The sequence below is a fragment of the Gopherus flavomarginatus genome, chromosome 1, assembly GCF_025201925.1.
Source record: "Gopherus flavomarginatus isolate rGopFla2 chromosome 1, rGopFla2.mat.asm, whole genome shotgun sequence".
Classification (NCBI taxonomy): domain Eukaryota; kingdom Metazoa; phylum Chordata; order Testudines; family Testudinidae; genus Gopherus; species Gopherus flavomarginatus.
The window spans coordinates 261,914,346-261,931,475 of NC_066617.1; the positions used below are offsets into that span (position 1 = coordinate 261,914,346).

Genomic DNA, 17,130 nt, shown 5'->3' on the forward strand with positions numbered 1-17,130 from the left:
GAAATCTGCCCTTCCTCAGGTCTCATGACACAGTCCTCTCCTGGTTTGCTTCCTACCTCTCTAGCTGCTCCTTCAGCGTGTACTTTGGAGAATCCTCCTTATTCTCCCTCCACAGAGTTCCCTCCTTTGCCCAGGGACAAGATGTAGAAGAGGAGAGGGCCATCTCATGCACAAACACAAATTCAATCATCATCTTTATGCTGATGACTCTCATGTGCATCTCTACTCCAGATTGGTCTTTTTCTTTCCAAACTAAAAAGTATCGGCCTGTCTATGTGACATTGCCACTGGGATGTCCACCTGTCAGCTTAAACTCAGCCTAAACACAGCTCTTGCTTGTATCCATTCAAAACATGATAATTTTGCTAGCTCATTGCTTTGCCTCCTTTGAGCGGCTCCCCCTTCCCCATCACATCAAATGTAAAACTAACCATCACACTTGGGGTGTGCGCCCTGTAAGCAACCACAAAGCCACCTCATTGTCCTCCTTCAGATTTTTTGCCTGACAGTGGTTATGCAGCTGTTGTACTGGTGTCCCTGCCTATCATGTTGATCAGTATTGTCTCACTGGTTCCGTGTGCAGCCCCATCTGTCTGTATATACCTGTTTTTTCTCATCTTATGCTTAGGCTGTAAGCTCTTTGGGGCAGGGACAGCCTTTTTGTTCTGTATTTCTACAGCACCTAGCACAATAGGTTCTGAGGCTCAGAGGTGCTACCGCAATTTCCGTTAGTAAATAACTGCAGTATTATTGACATGAATTGGCTGTACCACATTTGACATAATACAGTACATCTAAAATATTTCTAAATACTTAAAATTTACAACTCCACGGCATACTAATGAGAGCTTATTTACAATGAGTATACTGCATGGGTTTACTCTGTAAATTCAGTCAATGCATAAGCCTATGTCCCCAGCTGTGCCAGAGTTTTGCTCGGTTCAGTGGAAAGGTGACTTTAAGCTATCTGGTTCACAATCCTTTACACTCTCCCCTACCTCATCTTTGGGTTTGCCATGATCTGTTTCAAACCATGGTATAACTTGGAGCAGCTTCAACATTGCTCCAGATTTCACTGGCTTGCTGAGAGGACATCACACTCTGGCCCTACCAGCATTCCAGACCCTCCTCCTATTTTGGGGGTGGGGATGCTTTGATGATGTAGCTATTCCATGTTAGGGGAACACTCAGCAGACTACTTACGGCAGTTTTATAGTACCTATGTGAAATGGTCTACTGTATCACAAGCCAGGATCTAGTCCACAATCCTTTCCTCAGTGAAAGTTAAAAAAAATATTTAAAGCCATGTTTTTATGTTCATATCCTAGACGGGACTGCTGGATTATTTTCCTTTAGCCATGGAGAGATATCAAAACATCTAGCAGTATTAGCATGGTTATCTTTCAACATGACTGATCACTAGATACTGCTCATTAAGCAGAGACATAGTGGGGTTGGACAGAACTGAAATCCGCTGTCTTAGACCATTCTTCTCAGGTAGATCACAAAGAGTTACTTTTCCCTGACGACTTCACAGGAAGAAATCACAAATTCTTCATGGTCAGTGCATACATAAGACCTCTAGAGGATATGGCAAGACACTACTGTCTTCAACATAGAACCAGCAACTTAGGTGCTGGAACTGGGGGTACAGGTGCACCCCCTGGCTTAAAGTAGTAATACCAACCCAAAAACATGGCTTTCCCCTTCAGCACCCCCACTATAAAAAATTGTTCCAGCTCCACTGACCGGCAATATATAAATGATATCCAGAATCCTGACAAAACTGTCCCAGTATTTGAGTGAATAGTGCCTGGATGAACAGCTGTAACCCAGGCATGGAAGAAGTAACGTTGATAGAAAAAGGAAAATATCAAGAAGGGAGATGGAGCTAGCAGTTTGCTATTCAAAGGAATCAGCTCTGTGACTGCGGCTGAAAGTCCCAGGGCCCTCTATCAGATTCCTCACTGCTCCTAGACAACTAAATAATGATCAGCATCAGCATTTTTAAAAATCTTTTGCTGGTCAGAAGGCTGCACCCCTTCCTGTCCAATGCAGATCTAGACCAATGGCTAATGTTTGCCACCTTCATGCCACCTTCATACTTAACTATGGACACAACTATTTAAAATACATCGGGAACAAAAGGAACTCTAGCAATGGTGGATACCTGTTGCTCAAAACTTGAGCTATGCAAAATTTCTCTGCTGAAAAATCCAAACCATGAGAAAAACCACAAAACCAACCAACCAGATATGTGTTCCAGGGTTAGTTAGTAATGTTTGAAAAATCAGGTGAACACATCTTTCTTCCTGTGTTTCTTTGTCCTTCTGGCACCCTCCCTCCTGCCCAGGTGCATACAACCACTTACTCTCCTCCACATTCTGCTCCTCTCATTGAATGCCCATTCCTCTCCCAATCTGACCTATTAACTTGACATGCCAGCAGCCTTGTCAGAAAATGATCAAACAATGACACTTCTGATTCCCTAAAATTAAACCTGTTCATTCTCCAAAGACCTTACGGCCTGGCAGCATCTCTAGCCACTTACCTGGAGTTCCTGGAGGACCAGGTGGGCCGGGGAATCCTGGAATTCCTGGTTTACCATCACTACCTGCTGGGCCTGGCTGAGTTGCTGGAAAACCTGGTTCTCCACTAAAACCTTTGGCACCCATTTCTCCACGTAAACCTCTTCTTTCAGAGCCATCTGAAATGGGAACACGTCACCCAAGAAATTGAGAATGATCTCTCAAACATGCTCTCAGATTAAGAGGATAGGCATGCTAGGTTATAGAGGGAAAGTAGGCATAACTACTTCCACCACATGAGGAAATAATGCAGGTATTCTGTATATAGTGATAACACCAGTTTTCATCTGAGCAATTCAAAGCATGTTACCAAGGTGGAGAGGTATCATTACCCCTGTTTGCAAGTGATTTTCCCAAAGTTGCACTGGAAGTCAGTGGCAGAAACCAGAATGGAATCCAGGTCTCCTGATTACCAGTTCAGTTCCTTATCCACCACACCACACTGCCTCTTTCAATACCTCATGCTCCATATGTATTCCTGCCCCAACCCAAAATAATTCTGACTAAAATTGGAGCACAGCGGATTGTTGTGAGTCAATATTTAGATCATGAAATATCAGAATATTACCAGGAAAGCCATCTGACGATCCAGGAAGACCAGGAAGGCCGGGATCTCCTTGGTCCCCTGGGTCTCCTGCAGGCCCAGGAACACCTGGCAATCCTGGATCACCTGATACACCTGAAACACATCCCCATCCCCAAGAATACAGGTTAGTCTGCTGATCTTTGTGACACACACAATCAGCACTGCATGTTCTAGATTGCTCAGCCAACTGTAATTCTTGAAAGATAAATTGGAATATTCAGCTACTTCATTTGGTGACACATTCCAGAAAGTGTTTTATTAAAAGCTGCACTATTCACAGCAGCACAAGATCCATCAACACATAAATACGTGTAATTTGTCAGGCAGAAACGTTTAAGAAGAAGATGGGTTTGCAGAAGAAAAAATTTAAAATTAGCATTATTAAAAGTTATATCATAATATCTGAATTGCCCTATAAAGTTAGTATTAACAGAAAGTTATTGTTTTAAAGAAAACACAAAGGTTAAGAAAAATAAATCTGCATTTAAAGTTTCAACAGCTGCATAGCTCTGCTGTGTATCCCAGCCACACCGAGCTCTGGGCAGGACACATCTGCCAGCTGCCATATGAAACATAAGCCTGCCAGTGTGAGTTCATAAATCCGCAGATTGTGCTTTTCGGAGGATATAGTGCTTAGGGTTCAATCATGCCCATGTGAGGGTGGTGTAGAGTTTCCCTTCACTAAAAGAGGCAGAATTACTCTCAGACCTCCCTGGTATGAAGTGGCAGTGCACCTGTGATTATACCCATTCACAGGAGGTGCACTAGGTCACATGGAAGGGTCCCTCCTCTTTTGATGGGTGCCTTACACTCTAGAGGACAAATGATGGGAAGAGTCCCTTTGCTACCAGGGAGCAGAAGGGCTGCATTTTGGGCCAGTTGTTGCATAGGGGTTGTATTATGCTTTTTGTCTAAGCTCTACGAGGCTGGATGGGACATGGCATGTGTCACTCCCTCTCCTCCACTCCTTGCCTACCTACTCATCCACTTCCTAATCTGTGCCATTTGTCCAAACCCACAGAGGGGCCTCTGTGGGGCTTGAAGGGGGTGGAGGCTGTCTGTGCCTTCTGTATGGGAGGGCAGATCTATGCATGGAGGGGACTCTCTGTGCATGGTTCTAGGATTGCTGACCTGAGCTGCTGGAAATATCCCACAGCTTTTAGGAACAATCACTATCGCATGCAGTGTAAGCTTAGTGAAAAGCTCACAATCTGAATCAGTTAAATGTCCTCTTATTTAAATGAGTAACTAGATCATTAGATGGAATGGAGTTTTCAGTACTTAGCAGCCCTTTCGGTAAGGTTGTAGCAGACGCAGAGCTGACTTCCAAGAACCAAAAGCTTTTGCAATCCAATTTAGCAAAAACAGCATTTTGTATTAGAGGGACTATATGAAATGAAGGCTGATGTTTTTACAGTCAGTCAGTATTATGAAACAAGCACAAAAAGGAATTTGAATTTTTTAAAACTGAAAAACCACCACGTTTTCATAACTGAAAAATGATCGACCTCTAACTTTAAGCAGAAATTCTCCAATGTGGCAAGGCCTACACATAAGAAGTTATATATAGAAAGGAGATTTTTTTCCTCCAGAATGTTAGAAGGAGCAATTTTATAATAGAAGCTGTGTCAGACAACTCTGTAACAATACAGAGAATTATGAGTATCTATATACTTATGATTGGGAGCTGATCTACACTAAAATTACAGCTATGTTAGTGAACGAAATAACAACATGGTTGCAACCTAAACAGAGCTGATTGACATTTTCCATTGAAAATATGTTAAAATGGCCTTTCTCTCCCCTTTTTATCCAGTGAGAGAAAAGGAAGGGAAAAAATGAAAAAAGTTATTTAGAATTGACTTGTTAAACATTTTCCACCAATAAATTAAAAAAACCCCAAATCATTCCTTTTTGAAACCTACGGAAAAGAAATTATTTAAAAAATGTTGAAATATTTTGCACAAAAAAAATAATTAACCACATTATAATATACTTTGGTTTTGCCTGTGTAGACCAAAACAAACTATGTTACAACCTTGAGGTTTTATGCCACCTTTAGCTCAGTGGTTCCCAAACTTTAACAACCTGTGAACCCCTTTCACTAAATTGCCAAGTTTCACAAAACCCCTCCTAAAAATTAATATCTCCAGAGATTTTATCCTTTACTTGAGTATAAATTATAAAAGCAGCGATCGTGGAAATAGAAAAGTTGTTTTTATGACATGCTTATTATACACTATTTATTATTTGTCATTGCAGTATTTTTTTTACATTATGAAAATGGCAACACTCTTCCAAGATCTCACTTTCGTAGCTTGTATCAAGGCTCCTATAAAAAGCAACAGAGAGTCCTGTGGCACCTTTAAAACTAACAGAGGTATTGGGGCATAAGCTTTCATGGGTGAATACCTACTTCGTCAGACGCATCCAACGAAGTGGATATTCACCCACAAAAACTCATGCTCCAATACGTTTGTTAGTCTATAAGGTGCCACAGGACTCTTTGCTGCTTTTACAGATCCAGACTAACACGGCTACCCCTCTGATACAAGCTTTTGATGTTTCACCAAGGAGTATCAGATGTGAAACAGCAGGAAGGTATTTAAGAAGCCAACTCAAAGAATTCCACCTACACAAGCATTCAGGTCTTGAGCAGTCCAGGGAAACAACGCACATTACAACAAAGCTTAAACTTGTTCTTCATAATCATTTTAAAAACAGTACTAGCTGCCTATTTAATTTTAAAAACAGCAAAAAATATCCACCTTCCTTTCCATTTCTTATAAGGAGTCTTGAAGTTTAAATCTCCTCAGTGTGATAGAGATGCCTGCTTTGATCTGCTTAGCTTTTAGAAGCCCAGGGTCTCTGGGCTGCAGGTCTCATGCTGCCCAGGGTCCCTAGAGACAGCTCTGGCCGCCATTAGAGAATTTTTTCCCCGAGAATCCCCTATAACAGTGTGCAAATCCCCAGGGGTTCACGAACTCCAGTTTGGGAGCCACTGCCTTAGCTGTATGTTCATGACAGAGGTTATACAGTGTTTCATGTTAACCATGTAAACAAGAATGTATACATATTTGGGAAGGGTATTTTTAAAGCAGGGTGGAGAAGTGTTTATATGTGCAAAGTCTCTGCAGTGTGGAGACTCACTTTTTTGTTAGTTCTAGTTTTGCAGCCAGAAAAATAAAGTGAGCACAGTAGAGAGCTGTGTTTCTATCAGCTCCCTATGTCTGTATCTTTCTCCTTCTCTGCTGGGTTCAAATATAACAGCGAGAGACAGAGGTGATGCGTAACTGTTGATAGTGGGGGGCACAATATAAAGGTTTTGGGGGGCATGTGACTGCCCCACACGTCACCTCTGGATCTAGAACAGAGGTTTTCAAACTGTGGAGCACACTCTGCTACCAGGGCACAGAGGAAGGTTCAGGGGGGTGCGGAGTGGCTATGCCAGGCAGCTTGGGGAGAGAGCCCACCTCCACCCCGACTCCCCTAAATAGGCCACCCAGCCTGTGAGGTGTTTCAGGGGGTGGAGATGGCGCTCCTTCCTCGAGTCACACTGTGCGGCACCAGCCTGGCCCTGCTGCTGAGGTAAGTCAGGGTGGAGGTGGCATTTCTTCCCTGAGCCCTGCCGCTGAGATGAGTGAGGGGGGTGGAAGTGGCGGTCCCTCCTCAAGCTCCACCAGTGGCGCTGGCCTGAGCCGTCTGGCATCATTGCTTATCCCCCACTCCCACAAATGTTCCTTCATATGCCCAGCCCCTCCCCCCCAGTTTGAAAACATCTGTGTAGAAATTGTTGAAAATGGAAGGCAGAAATCAGGGAGAGCACATGACTCTGCATTTCCACACACACACATCGCCTCTGGTGAGAAACATGTTCCTTTTAGACATTCCTATTTGCCTGGTTATGTACCAATTAAGTATTGTATATATCACAAAGAAACCTATCTACAAACTAAGACACCAACTAATCAAGATTAAGAATTTAACGAGAGGTCACAAAATCTACAGGAAGGAATACACAGCAGGAGGATGTTCATGAATAAAAATCAAAGGACTGTTTTATTATATCAGGTTTTTATATGGTACATCCTAGTATCTTCTCACTTACAAGTAAGCTAATAGTGGGTTTGTTTCATGAACAGATTATCACAGCCTGGTTGTAATATCCTGGAAGGATTTTGGGTGAACTTTTACTCTTATGACATAATAATGTTCTATTTGTTAAGTTTGGCTCTGGTATGCATGTTATGGCTTTACTTTAGACGTAACCTTTTGTTTCCAATACTTCTGCTTGCTATCATATGAATCTCTATTCTTTGTTAAATAAACATATAACTGCTTTCTCTAAGTGCTGTGAGTTATGGGGAGCTGTGTTGTACAGTGTTTCTGGTAAACTGTAGGGTACTGTTTCTTAGGGAGCAGAAGGTCTGCAGTTCTGTGAGCGGATCAGGTGCTGGGTATTCCAGTGAGTTGCGTGGAGGACTTGGAGGTTGGAATGTGCCTATTACTAACCTGCAGAGGGACAGTGGAGCCCACATGAGTGGCTAGGGAAGCGCTTGTGCTACCTGTGGCTGGTGGTGACCCGTAGCTGGTACAGACAAGGCTTCCTCATGCTAAGGACAAGTAGTAGCGAGGTACCCCACAACCCTGGGATCCCTTGGGATGCATCACAGTAGGTAAGCCCTTGATTAAGCTCATTTAGGAGCGTAGACTGCAGGAATCTTTCTGAATGTTTAGTTTAAAGCTCTGGCTGTGATAAAAATAATCTGTTTCTTTTGCCTGGTCTTCAAGTACACCCATCAGCTGTATTTTAACAATCTGGAATATTGATTTCACATCAGTCTGTGGCTCACCTCACCTGTCACGTTACCAGTGATTTTTTTAAATTGTCCATTACTGCATATAAATGTCACAGAAATACTTACTGTAAAGTAAGGCTTTGTCTTCACTAGGGAAAAAAGGAGTGCTAACATGAGTTAGCAGGTTGAGTTAAAGACTAGGCTAGCATCTTTAACCCAGCCTGCTTACTTGTGCGAAAACTGCTAACTTCACTTTGAGATAGCTAACTTAAGCTAAGAACACCCCGTTTTTCCTGAGTGAAGACAAGGCCTAAGAGGGATCAGGACTAAGATAACTTTAACTTTACACTATTAGGGAGTTTGTACACTATTGTTTGAGATTAGTAACACGTATACAGACTAGCTTTACTAAAGGAGCAGAGTTCTCTGCATTTCATGCTTTTGCTGTGGGGGAAGATGGGAAAACAAGGATAATCTATCAGCATTACAAGTATTCTGAGCAATGAAGACATACCTTTTCTTGGAACAGGAAACTGAGTATAAACAGGTGGTCCTTGAAACCCTCTCTCACCCTGCTCTCCCTGTATAAATAGATAATGAAGCGTCAGATACTTACTCAGAGTGCGTCTACGCCATTTTGCGGTGAGGGACTATTTGAGCATGTGGGTCCGTTGCACAAAGGACCAGATTTTCAAAAATATTTAGGTACCTTAGCAGCAGATAGGCACCTAATAGAATTTTCAAACTCCCAATGATTTTTATTTCAATGGGAATTAGGCACTTAACCTGCTTAAGAACTTTTGAAAATCCCATTTGGTGCCTCTCTTCATTTCTGGGCACTAAATACCTATAACGACTGGCCTCAAGTTACCAGCATAAGCCTTGTATTTCTCTTCATTCACACCCCTTTTCCGCTGGTTCTCCTATTTGTTATCCTCATTCATCCAGATTTTCCCACTCATTCGCTTTCTTCATCAGCTGGGGGCAAAGAAAATATTCATCCTCTTTTCCTTCCCTATAATACAGTGTCAGTTAAGCACATTTTGTGAATTTTTACACCTTTCTCTGAAGTATCTGGTTACTTACAGACAGCCAAGCAGCATAGACAACTGCCTAGTCAATTGTGGCAATATTCCAGTGTGGATCCACTGACAGTGAAGCTGTGCAATTTATACTAGCTGTGGATCTGAGCCAACATGTTTATATACAGCCTCTAAAACTGAAGAGTGTAGTGAACTCCTGAATAGAGTAGCTATTTCAATAACTGGCTTCAGAAAACATTTATATTTTTATTCTAATGAACAGATACAACATAAGCAAAATTATGTCTGGTTTACTAATTCTGACAAATTAAATTCACTTTTAGTGCAGGAAAGTAAAGAAGTACCTTCATTCCTTTAGGACCACGGCTGCCTGGCATGCCATCAAATCCTTGGAAACCCTGAAATATATATCAAAATTGTTGCCTTTTTCTAAATCAGACAAAGAGTGAAGATATTTTGTTACAGGATTTTTCAGCAGACCAGCTTGTTGGCATTATTTTAATCTGTTACAGCAGTCATTTTAAAAGCATGAGAATGGTGGTTTCCTCTAACATAGTTAAGGTGTGCGAAGCATGCAGCAAAGCTGAGAAGTTTTTCACCCTCAGGATTTACTCTTGGCATTAATAATTTAGTTCTACCTTTCAGTTTTTTCCTGTTATATATTTTGCATATTGGGTCAAATCCTAGCCTTGGTGCAGCCCTGGCACATAGCCTAGCTGGAGGAATACAGAATGGAATACAGGTAATGAAACAGTTGAGCTCTCAGAATATCTTGAGATGGGAACCTGCATTCTGGATTGAAGGAAGGAGGGGTAAGGAGAAGGCAAATGGCCCATCCTCTCTAGTCCTTGGAGATGGCGTCACGAAGACAATGCACATGCACAATGCCTCTTTTACTCTGCAACACAGTGGGGTTTCCCCCAGATGTCAGTCAGCTAGAGAAACTTGTCAAGAATATACTAATGAGCTACACCGTAGAGATGTCATTGTTACAATAAAGTAATAGTTATACTTAGGTTTGTGAGCTCTTGAGGGCAGGAATTGTCTCTTTAATATGTGTTTGTATAGTACCAAGCATCCTGGGGCTGGGCCCTCTAGGTGCTACTGCAATACAAAATGCACTACTGTTGCAGATAGCCTAATTAAACTACCAATATCTGTAAGAATGTTTTATCACATAAACATGTCTCTATAGAGCAAGGATCAGCAATCTTTGGCATGTGACTCATCAGGGAAATCCACTGGTGGGCCAGCCCAGTTTGTTTACCTGCAGTGTCCATAGGTTTGGCTGATCGCAGCTCCCACTGGCTGTAGTTCGCCGTTCCAGGCCAATGGGGGCTGTAGGAAGCAGCATGGGCCGAAGGATGTGCTGGCCGCTGCTTCCCGCAGTCTCTGTTGGCCTGGAACAGCGAACTGCAGCCCGTGGGAGCTGTGATCAGTTGAACCTGCAGACACTGCAGGTAAACAAACCATCCCAGCCCGCCTGCGGATTTCCCTGACAGGCCACGTACCAAAGGTTGCCGATCCCTGCTGTAGAGCATTTTAATTAATTGAATGATTTATTCTTTTAACTGAGACAATGACACCTCCAGTGCTTGCCTATACCAGTCTTCTGGCACACATCTGAAATGGCTTAAATCTGAAGTCTGTGTCAGCAGGGTGCAATATAGCATATTCCATTAGTGTACATTTCAGTTGTGCATATGAAAATATCAGGCTTACGTCTCCTCTCGCATGCACTGGTTTTACACCAGTGTAATTCCATTGACTTCAATGGAGTTATTCCTGATTTATTTCAGTGTAAGGGAGAGAAAAACCAGGACTATCACATTTTATTTAAAAAATTTTCTAGAACTGAATTCTAGATACACTGTCCATGCGTACTCCAGAAAACAGAAATTCTAAAAAGTTAAAGCATTAAAATAAAATAGTGGCCAGATCCTCAGCTGCTGTAAGTCAGTGTGGATCCACTGACAGTGAAACTGTGCAATTTACACTAGCTGTGGATCTGAGCCAACATGTTTATATACAGCCTCTAAAACTGAAGAGTGTAGTGAACTCCTGAATAGAGTAGATATTTCAATAACTGGCTTCAGAAAACATTTACACAGTTCTAAAGCTTTGCAATATACCACAGCATTCTCCAAGATACCACAAACTGACTGCTCAGGGATCAAAGATATTATCCACAATGGAAATCTATGTCAAACATCGTCAGAAAAGTAACTGTTACACAATAGATGTAAAATCTCTTTCACACTAGGTGGAGCTGTAGATCTAAAAAGGAAGCCAGGAGTTTCCTAATTATCTACTGCTTACTTTAAATACACTGAAAGGACTGAGCTATAGTTCTTCCTTCTCTCAAAGGAGTCAAACATTTACCGTAATTAAAAAAAATGTTTTTGCTGGTGAATAACATACTGGGAAACCTACTCCTTCAGATGTCATGATTTACCAGTTACATCGCATTGAAATAAATGTACCCTTTACTAAAAATTTTGTCGGGACTCAAACTCAAAAAGGGACAAAAACGGTCAATAAATGATTCTGACATGGGTGCAGATACCAAGCCTACTTAAGTAAAAGGAAATTATTGCCAGTTTTCTCTCTTCTAGACTAGCCGTTTTGACAGTAGCTTAAGAGCTGTGGATGTCACACAAGGATTGGTATTCCTTGCTGCCAAATTCCTTAGCATAATCAAGAAGCATAGAGAAACCATTTATTCCTGTAGCCATAGATTTATTTGAATATCTCATGGGCATGGGTTCTGACACTGATAGAAGCAGCCATTTTATGCACACAAATAAAAAGCACGAGAGATTCCAGGTATGACAGCATTTTATTTTAGACATCACTGAGTGTTTCTATGGACCCAGAGAATCAGCTAGGACTTTTCTCAGTTCTTTCTCTCTCTCCTTTTCATTTGTGCTCAGAAATTCAAGATGGCACATGGATCACAGACCTCTACAACATCTGATGAAAACTATCTAAAGGACAACACATTTCAGTATGGTGTAAAAGAAATTACAGAACTCATGTCAGCAATGATGGGAACTGTGAATACAACATTTCCAAAGCTCTCTGAAAACATATTCCTAAATGGCAATACAGGCTTTGATTACCAGACCATTCCCCCCTTCCCCTTACTTTTAAAATAACTAGGATTCCCCAAAGAACAAGGGAGTTACCTGGTCCATAAAGTCAAGTTGATTGCAGTTGGAGAGTCCAGACAATATTTTGATCTTACTTACAAGGTATAACTGAGATCAGAATTTGATACCTACAGTATGTGTGGAATTCACTTTGATTTTCAGTTAGTGAGTCTAAATATAAAAGTCAAGCATGGACTATTCCAAAGGATTACTTATACTGTGAAAAACTGGCTCTTTATGATGCAATTTGGTAAAATGTTAACTTATTATGTATTTCTTATGTACTGTTGTGCCCATTTAAAGTTCTGATGTCTGCAGTGTAGGGCATGTTATTTGTCTGGCACATGTTATACATTATACAGTGCTGTGTACACTTATAGCACTGTGTAAATAATAAATTAGAATGAATCAGTTAGAATAAACTCTGTATTGATATTATGCTCTGTAACTTTCCAAGATAAAACATGTATTTTTCCATAATCTGAAGATGTCAGTTCTATATGTTAAAAGCAATGTGCTAGAAACAAAATCTGTTTTTTGTGCTAAATACTCACTTTTTCCCCCGCAGCTCCTGGGATGCCATTGATACCAGGTAATCCCTATGAAAGTACAACATCATTTGCAGAATAAAGTGAAACTCTGACAAATCTTTTGATCTTTCCCACTTCTAAGCTAATGTATGCCATGCATTTGAGCTTTTAAAACAAACTGACCATAACAATAAGAATTTATAGACTTATTTTCTAATAAGCAGATGCACAGTACAAACAGAACTGGCTAATTTCTTTCTTTCTTTCTTTCTTTCTTTCAAAGCAAGACGTTGTAAAACCACCATAAGACTGTTATGATCCCTGAATGTTTTTAGAAATATTTATGTTGCCTATCCTTTCCACCATATTTGTTCATTTCAGAAGCAGTACTATGAAGACAAATGAAATGGAGCAGCACCAATTGGGTGCTACAAGATCCTTGCACTCGAACAGGTTTAGGTTTTCTATTGGGGTGTATATGAATAAAAGCAATAAGGGTGACAGTCACAATTACCTTACCCATTAATTTGGCTTTGTGAGGATAAGAAGGGGATGGAGAAATGGAATCCACCCCAAAAACCAGCAAACAGGTCATAGGATTTCAGCACGGACTTTTATAGTTGCTATAGGCTGCAGCATTGGCTATAGACCCCAATATGGAGGGGGTCCTAGTCACTTCATATGCATGAGTGTGGAGCCAGTGACCTCTTCCTTTGCTTGCCTCAGTGGCCTCTCCCTCTCCAGTCCCACTAGGCACAGATAGGTTGCACAACCACTCCCACACATAGCTTCGTCACCTCTGACTTGGTCGGACAGCCATATCACAGTTTTTAGATGGCTCTCTGCCCTGTGTTAAATTTCATCTTTAATGAACAACATACCCTTTGTCCTGGAAAACCCATTATTCCTTCTTCTCCTTTTTCTGCTGAATATGCAGGTGAGCCCTAGGAAACATTGCAGATGAACTTACATAGACCGTTATGTTTACAGACTGTTATATGAATGTATCTATGAAGAGAAGAGCATTACACTGCATGCAGAGGCTGATAATAAGCAGAAGTGAAAACACCATGGCCTGTGTAAACATCAGACCTGAACCCATAGTTCATACAAGAGCTAAAATCTCCTCTGAGTTTTGTCTGTTTGCATAATCAGAGTGCTAGGATCAGGCCCTTAGAGAGATGAATCCATCATCCCATATCCTTTAAAAAAACAACTGCTTTTGTAGTTGCTTCTCTGAAGAAAACCCAAAGCAATTGTTTTTAACTGTATAACCAGTTAGCCATCTCAGATCTCATCCAAATCCTAGTTTCAAATAGATACTGAGAAAACACAGATATTCCACCATACAAATTTAATAAAAATGAGATAGGCAAAGGCATTCTTCACTTTGCTACACAGGCATAAATCCAAAGTAATTCTACTAAAGTCAATTTTACCTGTGTAAAACTAGTGTGAAAGCAGATTAGGATTTATCGAGAGCATTATCGACTGTATACTAAAGGCAACACAGCTCTAATTGCAACCTCCCCAAGGTGTCACATACCAAATGAACAGGAGGGTTGAGAGAATAGAGCCTTATGGAACCCCCTTATGGGAGGTCCTCTGGGCTAGTGATTAACTGCTCAAAACTACTCTTTACAACTGCTCAGAAAGTAGGAATGGAGCTAAACAAGAGCAAAACCATCCAGCTAGTCCAGGTACTGCAGATGTGTTAACAAAACCTCACAGTCTATGGTGTCAAAGACTGGTGACAGCTCTAAATGAAATGACAAACACATCTGACTATTGTCCACTTGACTGCTGAATTCATCAGCCAATGAAACCAAAGCTGTATCTATGCTATAGCCAGGCTGGAGGGCAGACTGGAAGGGATCAAGAAAATTGCCACATGTAACCATTTAATGGAATTTTAAGGAACGCTATCTATACCAGACATAGTAACATTTAACCTTCAAATTCAAAAATCGGTTGTGAGAAAGGATCTCAATTTTGTTAGCCCATAAAACTGATTGCAGTGGGCATTCCATCCTAAATAGAATAGAATCATAGGCCTGGAAGGGACCTCAATAGGTCATCTAGTCCAGTCCCCTGCACTCAAGGCAGGACTAAGTAATAACTAGACCATCCCTGACAGGTGTTTGTCTAACGTGCTCTTAAAAATCTCCAGCGATAGATATTCCATAACCCCCCTAGGCAATTTATTCCAGTGCTTAGCCACCGTGACAGTTAGGAAGTTTTTCTAATGTCCAATCTCAACCTCCCTTGCTGCACTTTAAGCCCATTGATTCTTGTCCTATTCTCAGAGGTTAAGGAGAACAATTTTACCGTCCTCCTTGTAACAACCTTTATGCACTTAATCATGTCCCTGCTCAGTCTTTTCTTCTCAGACTAAATAAACACATTTTTTTTCAATCTTTCCTCATAGGTCATGTTTTCTAGACCTTTAATCGTTTTTGTTGCTCTTCGGTGGACTTTCTCCAATTTGTCCACATCTTTTCTAAAGTGTGGCACCCAGAACTGGATACAAAATTCCAGCTGAGGCCTTATCAGTGCTTTTTGTGGCATGATATGGCCTGCCATGACTCATCTAAGGGATATGAAGAGAAAAGCTAATACATCCTGTTAGGTAGTTTTATTTCTATTTCGTACCATTTCAAAGGTAGAATGTACTAATATTAACCACAGTGCTAGACTTATTTGTCTTTGGTTTTCTTGACTTACTTGAGTTCCAGGTTCTCCTGTTTCTCCTTTTATTCCCTGTTCACCCTAACAATGAAAAAAAAAGAGGAAATATAAATATTCAAGTATGTTGTGCTTTCCCAAATACATCAAGGTTTGTAACATGAAACAGCAGGTATTTACCAAGAGAAAAACCATTACTATTGAGTTCTGATCAAGAATATACTTGTCTTATAAAATGCATGAGTCATAAGTAGTTTCAGTGTTTTTTATTTGATAATTTGTTGGGAAATGCTTTGATTTTTTTTCTAAAAGAGACATGTTTCTTCATACTGCTCAGACTGAAAAAACGTGCAAGTACCCCTACGTCACATTACAAGGCTTAAATCAGACTTGTTTATGAGGAGCTCAGATTCTGTGGTTATGAGTGCCACAGAAATGTCTGAAATAAATATAAATGTTCCCAACTCCATCCACTCTAGAGATGAGTTTAGCTCAGATTTTCTCTCTTCCTTCGCCTTATTTGAACTGTGATCAGCCTCCTCCACCTCCTTTTATTTTATTTTTTTTCCTGGGAGATGAAAATTATTTTGACATCACATTTTCTTTCCCAACAACATAAATTTGTTTACTAAGGCAGTCCAGGGAATGTGTTATGTAACACTTGTTATAAACCCGCCCTCAGCATGGATGAGCTACTTCCAAGGAGCAGGCCATTTGCTCATCACAGTAACTCAAATTCTCCCCTTCAGGATATTTACCCGTATGCTTCTGTGAAAACACGACAATATCACCGACTGTTGGACAAATCATCAATATGAATGCTTTCTATATAGAATTTTGTGATCATTAATGAAAAAATATTAGTGACATTAAGTAATACAGACTTAGGGTTTGCTTGAAGAAAAGGAACAAGTTTTGTCCAGGCACTTCAAGGGAAACATAGTAAATATGACTGTGAGTGATTTTAGCTCTAATACTCATAAGTCTTTCATCCCAAAAGGAATAGCGATCTTGAGTAGCAAAGGCATTTGTCTATGTGTTTGTATGGTAATCTATTGCAGGTGCTTTCTCTTTCTTTTCCCTAATATTCACTATTATGTTGCAACTCCTCCCCCCCCAATTCTTCCCCCCACTTCCCACTTGAATAAGTACTTATCTTTGTTTATCTGAATTCAATTCAATACCCCATATGGTTTTACACAATGTTTTTAATTACCTTGTATTGTTCCACTAGGATGGTGTCTGGGGGAACTATCAGTTCCCACGTAGGTGGAAGCCCAGGAGGGCCCGGTGGACCTCTTTCACCCTGTAGGAAAACCACAGAAATAGGTTTAGCAGCAGCTAAAATAACTCTTTAAATTGTAGACCTGCATTGGATGCCAATTTGCTACTAAAATTTAGGACTAGATCCTAAGTTGGAACCAATTGGAGCTATATGGATTTACACCAGCTAAAAGTTGAGCAATACAAGTCTAAGGCTATGTCTACACTACAGCCTATGTTGGCAAAACTTATGTTGCTCAGGGGTGTGAATACTCCATCCCTCCTGAGGGACAAATTACATCGACATAAGTGTTCATGCGCACACCTGCTTCCGCCAACATAGCTTATGCTGCTTGCAGAGATGTTTTTTTTATGCCAACGGGAGAGCTCTCTCCGTTCAGCATAGAATGTCTTCACCAGATGTGCTACAGTGGCGCAGTACAGCTGTGCCGCTGCAGTGCTCTATGTATAGACATACTCTAAA

The 17,130-nt window shown here is 40.9% G+C and overlaps 1 protein-coding gene across 1 annotated transcript in view; it reads right to left on the reverse strand.

The window, feature by feature from the left end:
• The window catches only part of COL4A2 (collagen type IV alpha 2 chain), a 230,081-nt gene that overhangs the window by 64,443 nt on the left and 148,508 nt on the right, over positions 1-17,130 (reverse strand). The window contains exons 13-20 of the mRNA XM_050946942.1: positions 16,600-16,689; positions 15,423-15,467; positions 13,580-13,642; positions 12,723-12,767; positions 9,361-9,414; positions 8,488-8,554; positions 3,157-3,267; positions 2,552-2,707 (exon numbers count right to left, since the gene is read on the reverse strand). Coding sequence (XP_050802899.1) covers positions 2,552-2,707; positions 3,157-3,267; positions 8,488-8,554; positions 9,361-9,414; positions 12,723-12,767; positions 13,580-13,642; positions 15,423-15,467; positions 16,600-16,689 — 631 coding nt within the window. The remainder of the gene's footprint in view (positions 1-2,551; positions 2,708-3,156; positions 3,268-8,487; positions 8,555-9,360; positions 9,415-12,722; positions 12,768-13,579; positions 13,643-15,422; positions 15,468-16,599; positions 16,690-17,130) is intronic.